Consider the following 17,207-nt stretch of genomic DNA (forward strand, 5'->3'; position numbering starts at 1 on the left):
CGTCGGCACGCAAACCTGGAAACCCAGCTGGCCCGGCCCCCGCGGCGCCTCCAGGCCCTAGCGCCGACGGCTTCTTCCACTATCGCTGTCTCCTGGAAGTCGCTGGGCGCTGACAATTGGGTTTAAAGGCGGAGACTGGCTCCTGCTCGTTCAGCTCAGCGGTTCTCAACCTGTGGGTCGCGACCCCTTTGGCGGTCGAACGACCCTTTCACAGGGGTCGCCTAAGACCATCCTACATATCAGATATTTACGATTCATAACAGTAGCAATATGACAGTTATGAAGTAGCAACGAAAATAATTTTATGGTTGGGTCACAACATGAGGAACTGTATTTAAAGGGCCAGAAGGTTGAGAACCACTGGAAGTGTTAAAAATCGCCACTTTCATCTTAGCAGCGAGCATACTCGCTGTAAAACGGTAATTTGAAGCTAAACGTGAATGGGAATGTTTTCAACCAGAGCGATTAAACTCTTTGCTCTTTTGGTTTCTGGGCTAAAGTTTAGAAAAATGGCCAGGGTCCGAAGGAACCTGAGGGACTTGTCTGTTTGGCTCTTCTTAGTAGACTTTTTCTTAGGAAATACTATCCGATGTAGAATCCAGGTCCCGGCACTTGCTTCATCAGTAAAATTCGCATCAGTTGTGGGAATCATAGGAGCACGTCATTCACATACAAAAGCTTATCAGGTCCTGGCCGGTGGTGCAGTGGTCAGAGCGTCGGCCCTCGGTCCTGCGCACCCACGGTCACCGGTTCACTTCCTGGTCAAGGGCACATGCCCAGGTAGCAGGTTCAGTCACCGTTGGGGTGCCTATGGGAGGCAATCAATCGATGTTTCTTCCTCGGATAGATGTTTTTCTCTCTCAAATCAATAAAAACATTTTAAAAAAGAATATACCAAGTTCTTAAAGCTGTTTATCAGCAAGACTGCAGTAAAAATTGCTATCTGGATCTATAGTGCTTGCTCATTTGATGAAAAAACATTATGATAAATGAAACTGAAAATATCAGTTAGTACCACTGGGCAAAAAGAATAACCATTTGTTAAAGTAGATATAGCCCTAGCTGGTTTGGCTCAGTGGATACTATTGGCCTGTGGACTGAAGGGTCCTTGGTTCGATTCCCATCAAGGGCACATGCCAGGTTGTGGGCTCAATCACCAGTAGGGGGCATACAGGAAGCAGCCAATCAATGATTCTCTCTCATCATTGATGTTTCTCTCTCCCTCTGAAATCATTTATATATATATGTACATATATATGTATATATATGCATATCTATCTACAAGTAGTTTTATAGTTGTGAGTATGCAAAACAGATTTTATCTTTGTATTACTTATTATTATTTTATTTTTCATATGAATGACTGTAACACTACTTTTGCCCCACCCTGACATGTGATTGAACAAATTTTATTTTGTGTTGGGAAATGAAAAACTTTAAAAACTTACTCTTCTGTGAAAGGGCAGACATAAACACAAAACAATAAAAATTGATTACTATGTATCTATCACCTAATATATGTCAGATATAGTACTGTGCACTGGATGGTGAATATGCAGCTTCGTCCAGGACATCCAGAATGACGTCCAGATCTTTAGCTGTCTGGTCTAATTAGCATATCATGCTTTTATTATATCTATTTAAAATAGATGCTTCACAAAGTGGATATACAGATGGCCAAGAGACATATGAAAAAATGCTCAGTCACTGATCATCAGAGAGATGCAAATTAAAACGATGAGGTATCATCTCACACCTGTCAGAATGGCTACTACAACAAATCCACAAATGACAAGTGCTGGCCAGCATGTGGAGAAAAGGGAATCCTAGTACACTGCTGGTGGGAATGCAGACTGGTGTGTAACCATTATGGAAAACAGCATGGCGTTTCCTCGAAAAATTAAATATGGAACTTTCATTTGACCCAGTGATCTCACTTCTAGGAATATATCCTAAGAAACCCGAAACACCAATCAGAAAGGATATATGCACCCCTATGTTCACAGCAGCACAATTTACAATAGCTGAGATCTGGAAACAGCCCAAGTGCTCATCAGTAGATGAGCTGTGGTACATTTATGCCATGGAATACTGTGCAGCAGTAAGAAAGAAGAATCTCTTACCCTTTGAGACAGCATGGAGGGACCTGGAGAGCATCATGCTAAGTGAAATCAGTCAGAGAAAGACAAGAATCACATGATCTCACTCATATGTGGAATCTAACTAACAAAATAAACTGATGAACAGAGTGGATCCAGAAACATGGAAGCATGGAACAGAGTGCAGAATCTCGGAGGGAAGGTAAGGGGGAGAGCAAGGAGGGAGGAGGAGGATGAGTGAGTGGGAGGTAATCAACTAAGGACTTTATATGCATGGCCCATGGACACAGACAATGGGGAGGTGAAGGGTGGAGGTGGGGGCGAGCTGGAGGGGGTCAATGGGGGAAGAAGGGGAACATACTAGTATGTAATACTTTCAACAATAATTTTTTTTTAAAAAAAGAATGGTATTTTTTAACTAAAATAAAGTAGGTACAGAACATTTTTTTGCTCAAATTTTAATACTGCTTTACATATTGTTTGTGAAACAATTCCTATTATGTTTATAACCAGAAATTTCAATTGATTACAGGTTTTTCACTTGTCAAATACAATTAATAATCTTGAGGGGAAAATACATCAAAGGCATATGTACAATTATAGAAGTTCTTATTATACATGTAGCATGGAGATACATTTATTTATTACTTTTTACATCTTCTAGAAGACATTCAATTCAAAACAAGATAAATAGTTTAATAAAACTGGTTGATAAACTTCTGGTGGCTGAGGTCCTTCATTTAATTTTTTGTGATAAGAAAATCCAAAATTATTAATATTGAATTTCTCATCATACATTCATCTAAAAAGACAGTAAATACAACTTGTAAAGATTGTAGATTGGTTAATGTAAGTGTTGTATAGCAGCTTATTATCTAATTAATCGACTGCTGGGGATATCTGCTAGAGAAGGAAAAATATTGTATTTATTTAGATCTGATAAAGAAACAAAATGAAAACAAAAATAAAAAATAGCTCCAAAGCTGTGTGATGCTATTTCTGGCCTAGCCCATTACATCCTGATAAACATTCTAAGTGTTTTCTTTTTCATAAAGGTAAAAATCTGAAAAGAAAGACACAATTGTGAATCCTTTTTCCCAAAATAGAGATTTTTAAAAAATATATACATACAATATATAGCTGAAATTATGCAAAACCAATAAACAAAGCGCCACAGTAGAGTAAGTGGGTGCAGCATATCGATTATAAAACGTCCCACAGCAGTTTGGGGGCTCCCCCCTCCCTTTACCTGTTTCATGATTTATCATCACACCTAAGTGTTACCAAGCCTGAAGTAAAGGCACTACTGACATCAGGTAGTGCAAAGATCTGTTATTTCTTCGACTAAAAATAAAATGCTCTATATGAGTAGATGAAAATGCAAAATGGCACATTTTTTTTCAACTCATTCCAGTGTCAAAGCTTAACCAAAACATCTCACTATACAAAAACGCAGCCTGGGAAGATTTTAGTGCAAATATGAGAATGGCATAATTTAAAGTTACTTAAATAAGGTACTGGAGGGTAGGGATTGTTCTTGGAGGTTTCCCTCGGGACAATCTATGTAACGACCTCTGGTGCAACGTCCTGTTGGAACTTAAAAATCAAGACGCCAAAAATAAGAGGTGAAAACTCACCTCTTAAGTATTTATTATTCTAACGTATACGGGGAAACTAAAAGGGCGATTTGTTGAAGTTCAAAATATTTTCTTAGATTTGTTGGTGGGGGTCAAAAATAACGTGAGTTGTCCAGAAGTCTGCACACATAATGCTGGTGTTCGGTTGCCCCGATGCTGGTGCGTCCGAGAAAGCCCAGTCCCGGATGTGAGGCTTCGTCAGAAGGTCTCGTCGTCGTTGCAGTTGGTTGCCCAGTGCCCGAACATCTCACAGATCTCACAGTACGGGCGCTCCTCGCTCCGACTGCCGTGGTGTGTGGAGTGAGGGGGGTCCTCCGACATTTGCGCCTGGGTGGGACAGTCCTCTGTGTCGTGGAGATCGAAGCAGTCACATATGTCACAGAAGAGGCGAGGTTTCTTCTTGGACTGTTTCTCCTGGTCGTCACTGCAAAGGTTCATGTGTACGATCAGAAACTCACATATTAACCAATGTCACCCCAACAGACTTAATAATGAAAACAGAAACTCATCTCTACCACTAGTAAAGGATAAAAAACAAGCAAGAGTTACGGCCAAGTCTGCAAACCTCAAGTGTAACTACTGCAATCCCTATTTAAAATGCTCACATCAGGCTGGCAGGTGTGGCTCAGTGGTTGAGTGTCGACCTAGGAACCAGGAGGTCATGGTTCCATTCCCAGTCAGGACATGCCCTGGTTGTGGGCTCACTCCCCAATGTGGCGTGTGCAGGAGGCAGCCAATCAATGATTCTCTCTCATCACTGATGTTTCTCTCTCTCTTCCCCTCTCCCTTTCTCTCTGAAACCAATAAAAATATACTTAAAAAAATACAATAAAATGTTCACATCAGCCCTGCTGGTGTGGCTCAGTGGGTGAGGGTCGACCCCCATGAACCAGGAAGCCACTGGTTCAATTCTGGATCAGGGCACATGCCCGGGGTTCCAGCTCCATCCCCAGTAGGGGGTGTGCAGGAGGCAGCCAACTGATGTTGTTTCTCTCATCAATGTTTCTTTTTCTTCAATAATTCTTTGTTGTTGAAAATATTACATATGTCCCCTTTTCCCCCCATTAACCCCCTCAGGCCACCCCCACCACCCCACTGGTTCTCTCCAGTGAGTCTCCCATTGATTATTCAGGAACTTTTTCTGTATTTTAGGTGCAATTCCAGTTTGGTCCTGGGAGCGTGTCCTTGCAGCATCTACTTACTCCACCGCCATATTTAATCTCCCATGTTATTTTTTCCCCTCTGTGTTTCTATCTTTCTATCCCTCTCCCTTCCTCTCTCTCTAAAAATCAATAAAAATATATTTTTAAAAATTTAAAAAGTAAATAAATAAAATGTTTACATTAAAGCCATTTCTAGTGTATATGTATCACTGTCTTGCCAGAGTGATGGGATGGATTCATGGCCAATCAGCCACAGGGCAACTGTCTCTCCAACCCACTGAGGAACCTAACTTTAAAAGCACCGTTTATTTAGATGGAACTGAACAGTACTGTCTCATATGAAATACCTGTCATAATTGTTTAGGTCATCGCCATTCCCATTAAGGGCCGCTTCTGACATCATTTCCACCTTCAGCTTGAGGTCTTGATTCTTCCTCTGAAGGTCCACTATTACTGAATTTAGGAAGTCAATCTAATTTGTTCAGGGAAAAGAAAAGAAACATGTATAAAATGTCTGAAATGTGTCCAGTGGACTGCCTATCAAGAAGTCACGGACGTAGACTCATGTCATGGCTGTGAGTGTGCTGGACATCACAGAGGGGCCAGCGGTGGCTGTTACTGAACCTATGCGTATGCTTTATATATTGATACACACACACACACACAACACTTCACAAAAAGCATAACAAGAGAGTTGTCTCATGGCACTGTAGAACCAATCCACAACGTATCATCTTTTGAAAAAGTACAGGGACATCCTCCTCACACCAGGCTCCCTGATGGGTTGTGGTGGGATGATGGTAAATGAGACTTCAGAGAAAAATGGAGAAGTTTTAAAGAGAAGGCTCAAGCTCCATTTCCACCGAGGAGACCCTTTGGCACATGCTCAGGAACAGGGTGGCGCTCAGGTACCCCAATTGGGAAAAGCAACTGTGCCAGGATTCACTGGGCAGTGGAATAACGAGATGATCATCAGGAGGAAGCACCCTTGTCCTAACATTTGCTTTCAAACCAAGGGCACTTTCCTTGAAAAACAAGAAGTTTCTTCCCTCTCCTACAAATAATAAAAAGCTCTCATATATTCTAAATAGCTGATGAGAAAAATCTCACTTTATAATTTTAAAAATGTGAGTGAGTGTATACACATACACAGGTAATTCAATTTTTAAAGAACTAGTTGTCCTCTTTCTCTTGCTGGGGCATGTTATGAAGTGAAGCTGGCAATCAGTAGCTTTGTGGTTCTCTGGAGAACATCCCTGCCAACACCGGAGGCAGACCCATTGAATCTATCCTCGCTTCTTAAACTGCATTTTCTAAGACTTTATCATATTAGGAGCTCTGTTTCGGGAAGAAGAAAACAGCACAACATGGATTTAGTACAGTGGGGAAACATACACACACACACACACACACACACACGTGCTCGCAAATTAGGAAACATAAAACAAACCATTTGCTGGTTGGAAGAAAATGTTGGCAGCAGCAGATGAAACAAATGGAAGCAGAAAGGAAAGGGGGAGAAAGAGAAAACACTGTTAATTAAAGTGGATGTTTATTACACATACACACTAAGCAGACAATGCTAAAGGGGGTAAGTTAGTAGTTTGCTGAATCCTTTCAGACAAATCAAAACTCCCTGAGCTTTTATTTAAAAATGAAAGATGGCTTTTGTTCCTGTGATTTTTGCGCAGGATAAATATACCCCAAGATATATTATTAAAATATATTATTAAAACTGAAGATGGATGCTTATTGTCTATGTCTCATTATATTTCCAAATAGAGAATACTTTGTTTCCATATAATCCCACATTTAAAATTAAGGCTGTTTTGTTAATTTTGGAAACATTTTTCGAGAACCCTGTCTTTGTAAGGTAGAGATAAGCCAGGAACTTTTTGACAGAGCAATTCTACTTCTAAAATTTACCCCAAAGAAATACTAGTATGTCTGAAAAATGGTAGATGTCCAAGACAATTCATTTCCGCATTGTTTACAATACACTTAGAAGATCAGAAACCTCCCAAATGGCATGCCAACAGACAGAACCAATTCCATTAAGTTCATCCATATAACGGAACACTAAACAGCTATAAAAGGGAGGTACAGAGGTTGAAAGGGCTCGTGACTCTCCAGGGAGAGGTGTCTGTGGAAGTCACTCTGACACACTGAGGCTGGCTCCCTGGGGCCTGCTGGAAGAGTAGGTATTGCTTAGGGGCGAGGCTGGGCTCTTCCAGGCTGGGCTAGGCTCTTCGGGGTGAGGTTCTGCTCTTCGGGACTGGCTACAGCTGTTCTAGTCTGGGCTCAGCTCTTCAGGGCTAGACGCCTCCCTTCCCTTCGGGACCGAGCTTTGGCTCTTTGGAGCTAGGCTCCGCCCTCTGGGACTGTCTTTGGCTATTCAGGATTAGGTTGGGGTCTTAGGGTCTAGGCTGGCTCTTCGGAACTAGGGTCAGCCCTTTGGGACCAGATTGGGCTATTAGGCCTTGGCTGGGTATTCCAGGCTGGTCCGTTAAAATCAAATTGACCTGGGTCATGGGGAAGCCCGGGTCTCTACACGATTGCCTCCAGGAAAGGACCCTTAAGTGAGCATACACAGCCTGGCAATCAGAGGTAAAAAGGGCTGCTGACTTGAGGGAGAGGTGCCTGTGGAAATCACTCTGACACACTGAGGCTGGCTTCCTTGGGCCTGCTGGGAGAATAGGTATTGCTTAGGGGCTAGGCTCAGCATTGTGGGGCAAGGTTCTGCGAAAAAAAAAAAAAGAAAAAGAAGAAAGAAAGGAAGTACAGATCAGTTTACGTAATATGCCACCATGTACGTTAAAAGGGAAAGAAAAAAGACTGTATTAGTCTTGGCTTATATTTACATTTTTTTAAATCCCTGAAAAGACTTTTTTAAAGACACCAATTGGGTGGTTACCTGATTGGAGAGCTGGGAACTGACCAGAGAGAAAGGTTTGGAGGGAGATGTGTTGCTGAACATATTTTTAATATTGCTTAATGTTTAGATCATATGAATGCACTACCTGTTCAAAAGATTAAATGCTTTTTTAAAATAGCAGGTAAGCAAACTAAAGGAAGGAAGGAGCAGTACCTGACTCTCCTGGGCTCTTTCGTCCTCTTCCGCCTGAGTATCAGTATTACCTTATATAAAAAAAATAAATAAATGGAGGGGGATGTTTAAAAAACCACAATCTTTTTTCCTTGTGATTGCACTGAAAATCATTCTCTGTGGAATTCCCAGATGCGTCTCTCAGTACACACTCATGAGTTCCTGTCCCGTAGCCGGACCCCTGAGGGACCTGCGCCGGCGCTGGCCCCACTCCTCCAGCGTTCTCTCTTGGGCTGGCTCACTGCTGGGCAAGAATGGCCATCACATCCACCTGAATTTAGAGGAGCGAGGGACCATCTCTGCTCTCCCTCACTGTGTACCTTCAGAACCCACGCTGTACTGGGATGGCAGCCAGCATCTACCAGCTTATGCTTCTACCCACACTCAAGACCGGGGGGAAGGCCCAGCAGTGGGGACACCAGGCACGCCCCTTCGCATGGGGCCTGGGTGATGCCGAGCCCTCGTCTGACTAAAGGGTGGGAGAGCCAAGGAGGAAAGGGCCACGTCGGGGAGCAGTGCATCTGGCCCAGAAACGGCTCCTTTGCAGGGAGCAGTGGGGTGGGGGAGAGGCACCCCGGTCATCATTTTACCTGAGGAGCTGCTGAGCTGCCTCTTGTTTTCCTTGAGTTGAAGCTCCAAGTTCTTTACCTTGAGCTCGAGCTTCACCTTGTCAGACTCAAGAGACTGGACAACTGAATGCAAGGACTTGGCAGAGGCGTTTTCTCCCCTGAGCACCGTGACCTGCAACACAGCGCGCGGCTTAGGCGTGGGAACAGAACGGGGCGGCGTGAACGTTCGCCCTGGAAGGTACTCTACCTCGTTCCTCAGCTTCTCCAGCTCGGCATCCTTCTCCGTGAGTAAGGCACTAGTGATGCTGATGGACTTCTGCAAGGAGGCTTTTTCCTCATCTGCGTCTTTTATCAACTGGGATTCTCTAAAAGACCAAAGAGTTAAAAATTCCAGAAATCAGCTGAGAGAGTGATCAGTGTATGACTGTCCTAGAACACACACACAATTAACCCGAGTTAATGTAAAGAAAAAGTGCATCCCAGGGGGTTTGTAGAGGGAGAAGGCTATTATGCTTCCAAATTTTACTTACTGTGAGGGGAGGAAAAGTTCACTATGCACAGACATGCTTGAATCTGCCTATCATTGTATCCATTTGAGTTTAAAGAAACAGTAACTTTGGAAGACTTACGATTATAAAAACAAAAACAAAAAAAAAAGACTTGCACCCCCGAAGAATTCTTCTAAATATCGAACCCCAGCTGAATTCGATTATTTCTTGAATAAACTACTACCAAGCAATACCAACAATTAAAATACACACATGCAAAGCGATTATACAAGGTCATGCAGAGCAGTTTTATGCTGGAAGTATCGGTTGGTTCTCACTAATTTCAGTAACTTGTAGCAAGTTCCAGGAATGAGTTTTTGAGACCTAATGGGCCAAACAGTAGCAAATAGTACCACTACTATTCGGGCTGCAGGAGTCTTCCTCTTCCTCCGTGGAACCTGAAGAGGACATTAAATTGCTCGTAGAAATGACAGGTAATTACATAAAGGCCAGAGCAGACATGTTAAAGTGGAGCTCCGGGGATAGAATGCACACGTGGCGACATCGGGAGGAAGGGCCAGCACTGGGTTACTGTCCTCAGCCTGACTCGGCTGCGATCAGCGGAGGGGGGACCAGGCCTGGGAAGTAAGGGAAACACCTGTCGTGGAGGGTGTGGGAAAAGAAAGGGAACGATGAAGGGAAGACCAGGAGGGAGGGGGCAAGACACAATAGACACAACCCAGAAGGGCCGGCTACTATGTGTTTGTGTGTGTGCACATTTAGATTTTTGTTGAGAAATTACATGCATTCGAGAGTGCCACGGTCACAGTCACCAGGGAGGTCAGACTGAGCACGGTCACAGATTGGGAGAAACTGAGAGTGCCACGGTCACAGTCACCAGGGAGGAGGTCAGACTGAGCACGGTCACAGATTGGGAGAAACTAACCCCTTGGTGACAACTGGATGCGGTGTGATGTGTAGGCTGGACCCTGGAGGAGAAAAAGGACGTTCGTGGAAAGGCTGGGGGATCTGAGTAAGGTCAGGGGTCTAGCTGAGAGTGTGTGCATGTCACTTTCTAGGTTTTGGTCAATGTACCAGGGGATGGACCATGTCCACGTGAAGGGACTGGATGGGGGGGCGCACGTGGGAGTACTCGGAACGACCCTGGCAACTCTTCTGTGAAACTCTAGTTTTAATTTTTTTTAAAAAAAATTTTTTAAATTATATGCAGTGTGAAATGAGGAAAAAGACCTGGAATCACAATAATAGTTTGGAAAAAGACAAAACTGGAGAGAATTTTTCCTAGCTAGCCCTCAGGCCGGTGGACACATCACTCATGGAGCTAATCCTCAGTGAGAACTCATAACTTAGGCAACAGGCCAAGTTACTCCCGGTTCCGCTGGGAAGTAACTGGGTGAGTGTGGAGCGTGTCGTGGTTCGGTCTGTTTCAGAGCCAACGGGAAGGACTGAAAGCTGAGGCCCAGGTTAGAAATGGAAGAATGTACATGTCTGGTTAGTGAGACCCAAGATATCCGGCACACGAATTACAGAATTCTCATGATTTATGGTAGATTCTACACAAAGATAAAATATTAAGTGTATTGATCTCATTGTGTGGCTGACACTCATACCCCGGAATGATAAGTAGTAAGAAAAGAATTTGAGACTTACAAACATTCCTGGAATTCAATATCCGAGCACTATCTGTACACTGAAACGGGGTGAGCAGCGGTGACGCTGAATTACTGAGGGGCACCTTGCTAGGAAATAGGATCTTGCTCGGATTAAAACAAAACAACGATTTTAACGGGAGGAACGTACGAACCCTCCTTCCCCCTGGAAAGTAAGTATCTGACACGATCCAAAGATTCAATAAAGCTCAGACTCCTTAGGCCTCTAGCAAACTGACTTGGTGGTTTACTCTATAGTAACACCTATTTCCAGAGCGTCACTTGTTAGAAAACCAACTCAAATCTGAACATCATTTGAAATGTTTTTTAAAAAAAAAAAAAAAAAAAAGAGGATTTGGCGATTACTGAGCAGACTTGGATTCTTCCATCATAGGAACTCTAGTTAGCAAAGACGTCACCGATTCTTGGTGTTGGGGCCCACCAGCCGGTGGGAGGAGGAAGGCACAGTATCTTGATCTGCTCATCCTCACATACACACAGCCTCTGAGCAAGGCCGCTTTAGAAGGAGAGGGCAAGCAGAACGCTTGCTCCTTGTACAGTTATCAAAAGATTCATGGTTGAGGAAGGGACCGAACTTGTGACAAATGGCAGGACAAACAGCTGTTAGCAGCTCATCGTTGGGGCAGATCCTCACTGCTGGCTTCCTTCACTATTTCGAAGCCCCAACCCCACTGTGCAGACCGAGAGAGGCTGAGTTAAACCATTTAGCCAGCATCACTGACCTCTGCATCACAAATCACACCGGCAGGCGGGCCCGTGTTCCCTCAAGCCATGCTGACTGGGATGACTTGGTGTTACTCAAATGTCAAATAGGGAAGATAAGCAGAATACGAAGGAAGGGCCAGAGGGGCCCGAAATCTTTCCTCCAAGGGAACATACTAGCCAGATTCTTTCCTTACTACTTGCACAAGAAATAAATTCTAGCAGTAAAGCAAATACCTTAACGTGTAACTGGGCAAGCTTTAAAAATGCAAGATAACAAGAACCAAATATTAGAAACATGAAGAGAAATGCAAATCAGTCAGGAAAAGTTTGCACTGCAATTCTTTGCTTTAAAAAAAAAAGATAATGTGTGTGTGAGTGTGTGTGCATATACTGCTGAGAATATTTTACAAAACAAAAGCAAGACACAGAGGGACAAAGGCAGCCAAAAATATATATACGACCATTTGGTTTACTAAAAATATATGAAATTTATTTATTATAATGTGGATAGACTTTCTTTAGTCTTACCATGAAAGACACACAGATATAGCAAAGGAAGCAAGAGTAGGAAGGGAAGAGAGAGGAGTGAAGTGAGCATTGTAAGCAGCGACAGCTCGGAGACAGTCAGACAGTCAGCCACCCACAGTGAGCAGCACAGGACTCTGCAGAATTTGTCGAGGGAACTGTCGACCGGTTTCCAGCCCTGACGGCAATCTGTCATTTACACTAACAGAATTAATTCTGCCTCCAACAAGTCCACGTCTAAGATTTTGGCTCTCAAGTCCCTTCTTTGACATCAAAAAGCCTGGAGGGAGGGAGGGAAGCCAAACAAGTTCTCCCATCTGCTTGCAGACCTCAGGGGTCAGAAGACCCACCTCCCCACTCGGTCAGTTACGGCAAGTCAAGTTCGGCTCTGCCATCTCTCTCAGACATCTTGGAACCTGTTTTGAAGGAGGTCTGCCTAACGTGGAAACCAGTTTTCCAAAGAAATAATTACATTTTTAAAAGATATTTATATATATTTTTATTGATTTCAGAGAGGAAGGGTAGAGGGAGAAACATCAATGATGAGAATCATTGATCAGCTAGCTGCCTCCTACACACCGCCCCCTCCCCGCCACTGGGGATGAAGCCCACAACCTGGGCATGTTCCCTGACTGAGAATTGAACCATGACCTCCTGGTTTATAGGTTGATGCTCAACCACTGAGCCACACTGGCTGGGCAATGATTACATTCTTTAGAGGAAAATCTTGACTACATATTGCTTGCAATTCAATGTTTAGATACCAAAAAACTGTGGCAATACAGAAGGATGTTACTACTTTCTTTTTTAAAAATTTATCTTTATTATTGAAAGTATTACAGATGTCCCCTTTTTGTTACTAATTTCTTCACGAAAAGCAGCTTCATCCTACAGTCAGGAGTAAGTACTGCACTTCAATACAATGACTTCAGTGTAATGAAGGCAAGTCTATGCTTGCTTATGTCTATTCAATGGTCACTTCCAAATTAAACTGTCGACTAAGATCTCTATTTTTGTTTCAACAACTACAACTCAAATAACTTTATGATTTAAGTACTTTCCAGACTTTTGAAGTAAGAGCAGATCAAATTCTTTTTAGTACTCTATGCTAAATTTACTTGACTATGATACACATAGACCTATATACAAATCCTTTATCAAACTGACTTTAGAAGGTGTTTAGGGGTTCAAATTATTAGCTCAAATATATACTTGCTTTCAGATTTCTGAAACAGACATAACTTTCCATGAGGGTTAATAAACAATTTAACAAAAAAAAAAAGAGAGAGAGAGAGAGAGAGAGGAAAAAAAGGTGTAGCCCGGCCGGTATGGCTCAGTGGTTGAGCCTCTACCTATGAACCAGAGGTCACAGTTCAATTTCTGGTCAGGGCACATGCCTGGGTTGCGGGCTAGATCCCCAGTAGGGGGCGTGCAGGAAGCAGCCGATCAATGATTCTTTCTCATCATTGGTGTTTTCTCTCTCCCTCTTTCTTTTCCTCACTGAAATCAATAAAAAATATATTTTAAAAAAATAGTTGTAAATATGAAAACATAGATTTCATATTTTTTTCACTCCCAGAAAAATTATCATTTTTATCTGCATTTACTGATAACAAGAGTGATTTTTAAGAGACTTTCTCCTAAACATATCCAGCACTGAAAACAGGAGCAGAGATGGTGAAATAGGAAGATAGGGATGTTCCACCTTTTGAAGCCACGAAAAAAGTCAACGCCCAATCACATTTTAAAAAAAATATATTTTTTATTGATTTCAGAGAGGAAGGGAGAGAGAGAGATAGAAACATCAATGATGAGAGAGAATCATTGATTGGCTGCCTCCTGAATGCACCACAACCAAGCCCACAACCCAGGCATGTGCCCTTGACCAGAATTGAACCACAGGCCGACACTCTATCCACTGAGCCAAACCAGCTAGGGCCCCAATCACATTTTGAAAGACATGTGGTATGGACGGACAAAGCACAGCATCTTTCTTTTAAAAATGAATAATAGTACGTGTACAGTGAGACAAGAACCAGAATAAAAATCTGAGGATCTGTGTCTTACACCTGCATCTGAGCTCTTGGCCAAGGTGCCTGACTCTTCAGGCTGGCACTTCATCCTTTTTTTTTTTTTTTTAGTTTATCTTTGCTGTTGAGGTTTCATCATTTTTAAATGCACGCCTCACCATATACTTCAGTGGGTTGTTCTGAGATTACAGACTTGAGAATTACCAACTGCTACGTCAATGCAAGGGGACATGCCAGGGCTTACATCAGCCCGCTTTTATTTGTCCGCTGGCCAGGATGTCACAGGAAGAGCCCTATGAACTTTTTCACCTGACCTAGATAACTGCGGACATGAGCTGCTGCTGCTGCTTCTTTTTTAAAATTTATCTTTATGGCTGAGAGTATTACAGATCTCCCCCACAAAGTTCTTTTTAAAGAAACAAAGCCTTGTGGATGTAAAAATAAACACCTGAGGCCCACATGGGCGGGGCTGTGCCTGCACGCAGAAGCTGGGCTAAGGTAGGTCAGCCTGGTCACCATGCTCACGCATGGTCACCTGGAGGACACCCGGCGGGGCCAGGGGCGTGGCGGTGCCGAAACACGTGCATTCTGGTGTGAAACTTTAACAAAGAATGAATCTAATTAGAGAAGGAAAGGACGAATGGCACCCCTGGACCAAGGCCCAACATCCTTTAGGATGTAGCTTATGGAACTCAGATATCTTATGGGCGAAGTGCAGCCCTCAATCCCTCAGCAGGTTTGCGGAGCGGGCAGGAGGGGCACTGCAGTGTAAATAGCACCCATGGGCAGCTGCCTGGGCAGGGGAGCCCCTCGGCCCTGACAAGTAAGAGAATACTTTGCAAGAACATGGAGAATTCTTGTTTTTCTACTTTATTTCATTTTTTTTTAATTTCTCTAGACACAAACTGCACATTTTAAAAGAGCAGACAGGCTGTCAGGATGCATAAAAGCACTAAGCTTCTAAATGACTATTTCTGTGGGCCTGTGTATCCTTACTCAAAAGGACTGGAAGGCTTTCACTTGAATACTGTGTGATTATCATGAATAAAATGACAAAGCTCTTTTTTCTGAAAATACATGGAAACATTTATAATTATGTTACCCGTTATTATTGAAAAATTAAAATTTTTACATCATGGAAATCAGTGTTTATAGGCCGATCAATTACTCCCTGTAAAGTGATAGCATTTTCTAGTTACTGAAACTAGGAGGGAGCAGCAGTATCATACGAGACAATCTGCTTTTAGAAAACTTCCAAACAAATGCAACTGAACGTGACTTCAACTGCAGCTGTTCTTTGTTCTAGGAATGAAGACTGAGACTTTGGCAAATGAGTTTTCATCATTTGTCAATGGTGAGTACTGAGCTATCAGGATGCAATTTTCTGAATGAGAAGGTCGCACACTTTCTATACGTCACCGCACACATCACCTTCTAACGTTTTCCTTATTAAACTCGCACACTCACACACATGCCAATGATAAACAGAAAAAGAAGACCTACCTCTTTTTCATTTCTAACAACTGATTGTTGAGCACAGATCTCTCCTCTTCCACCTGGAAAAAAGCACATACATGGAAGTTCAGTTCCTAACGAGCCAGCAGGGAGGCCTAGTTCTCATGCCCCGGGTTCCATTCCCAGGCCCCAGGCAGTGAGAGCAGCTGGCACCATATCACAGGATGTACAGCTATTTGTTTATAAACCATGTATGACCTGACTGACTCCCTTTCCTCACGGACTCGAGAATTAAAACTATTAATCAACAGCTGGTTTGCTCAGTGGTCAAGGGCACATACCTGGGTTGCAGGATCCCTGCCCGGGTTGGAGTGCATGCGACAGGCAACCGATGGAGTGTCTCTCTCTCATCAATGTTTCTCTCTCTTTCCCCCTCCCTCCTTCCCTTCCACTCACTCAAAGAAAATTGATGGAAAAAAATATCCTCGAGTGAGGATTTACAAAACAAAACAAAGTATTAAACAACATCTGAACAGTAAAGGGGCATAAACCTTAGACCAGTGATGGCGAACCTATGACACACGTGTCAGAGGTGACGCTCGAACTCCATTTTTTTGGTTGATTTTTCTTTGTTAAATGGCATTTAAATATATAAAATAAATATCAAAAATATAAGTCTTTGTTTTACTATGGTTGCAAATATCAAAAAATTTCTATATGTGACACGGCACCAGAGTTAAATTAGGGTTTTTCAAAACGCTGACACGCCGAGCTCAAAAGGTTCGCCATCGCTGCCTCAGACATTCAATAAATGTTAACGGATGAGTGAAAATGTCATGAACATTCTGGTTCCTTTCCTGAAACAACAGAGGCTGAATGTCACCGACTCAGGGAGGGAAGGAACAGGTCATCTGCTCTCTGTGGGCCTTGTTTTATGCTTGCTCTATCTCAAGCCTTCGTTTCTTGCCTATAAAATACAAAGGTTTCTAAAGAATCAAGTCATAAACAGAAAGAAAGACAGAGGGAACCCTCTGGTGTAAAGAAGAGTGACGATCTCAGCCAGTATGGGTCAGTGGTTGAGCATCAACTTATGAACCAGGAGGTCAGGGTTCCATTCCTGATCAGGGCACATGCCCGGGTTTCAGGCTCGATCCCCAGTAGGGGGTGTGCAGAGGCAGCCAGTCAATGATTCTCTCTCATCACTGATGTTTCTAGCTCTCTCTCCTTCTCCCTTCCTCTCTGAAATGAATAAAAATTAATTTAAAAGTTATATTTAAGCCCTAACCAGTTTGGCTCAGTGGATAGAGCATCAGCCTGCGGACTGAAAGGTCCCAGGTTCGATTCCGGTCAAGGGCATGTACCTAGGTTGCGGGCACATCCCCAGTGGGAGATGTGCAGGAGGCAGCTGATCGATGTTTCTCTCTCATCGATGTTTCTAATCAATATAATATATATATATTTTTTAAAAAGTTATATTTTAAAAAAAAGAGAGACAGAGATTCTGTGGTCCAGCTTCACTCAGCCCCACTTGCCCAGAAATCCCTGAGCCCACATGAAAATTGTGATGGTTGATGATCACCATTTCTCCAAAATAAAACATGGCAAACTAAAAATAGCATTCCCTTCCCAAGCATTCATGTTTGGTAATTCAGGTTTGTTTAAGAGGCAGGCAATCAACTAATGCATCAACTTATTTATTTATTTTTAAATTCTTATTTATTAATTTGAAAGAGAGAGAG

The 17,207-nt window shown here is 42.8% G+C and overlaps 1 protein-coding gene across 1 annotated transcript in view; it reads right to left on the bottom strand.

Moving 5' to 3' along the window:
* Nucleotides 1–2,541: 2,541 nt before the first annotated feature.
* Nucleotides 2,542–17,207, bottom strand: part of CLIP1 (CAP-GLY domain containing linker protein 1) — a 72,477-nt gene continuing 57,811 nt past the window's right edge. The window contains exons 21-26 of the mRNA XM_005875452.2: nucleotides 15,517–15,569; nucleotides 8,822–8,939; nucleotides 8,596–8,746; nucleotides 7,988–8,037; nucleotides 5,247–5,371; nucleotides 2,542–4,160 (exon numbers count right to left, since the gene is read on the bottom strand). Of these exons, the coding sequence (XP_005875514.1) occupies nucleotides 3,935–4,160; nucleotides 5,247–5,371; nucleotides 7,988–8,037; nucleotides 8,596–8,746; nucleotides 8,822–8,939; nucleotides 15,517–15,569 (723 nt within the window). The 3' untranslated portion in view covers nucleotides 2,542–3,934. The remainder of the gene's footprint in view (nucleotides 4,161–5,246; nucleotides 5,372–7,987; nucleotides 8,038–8,595; nucleotides 8,747–8,821; nucleotides 8,940–15,516; nucleotides 15,570–17,207) is intronic.

This window comes from Myotis brandtii, unplaced genomic scaffold, assembly GCF_000412655.1.
Source record: "Myotis brandtii unplaced genomic scaffold, ASM41265v1 scaffold463, whole genome shotgun sequence".
NCBI lineage: Eukaryota > Metazoa > Chordata > Mammalia > Chiroptera > Vespertilionidae > Myotis > Myotis brandtii.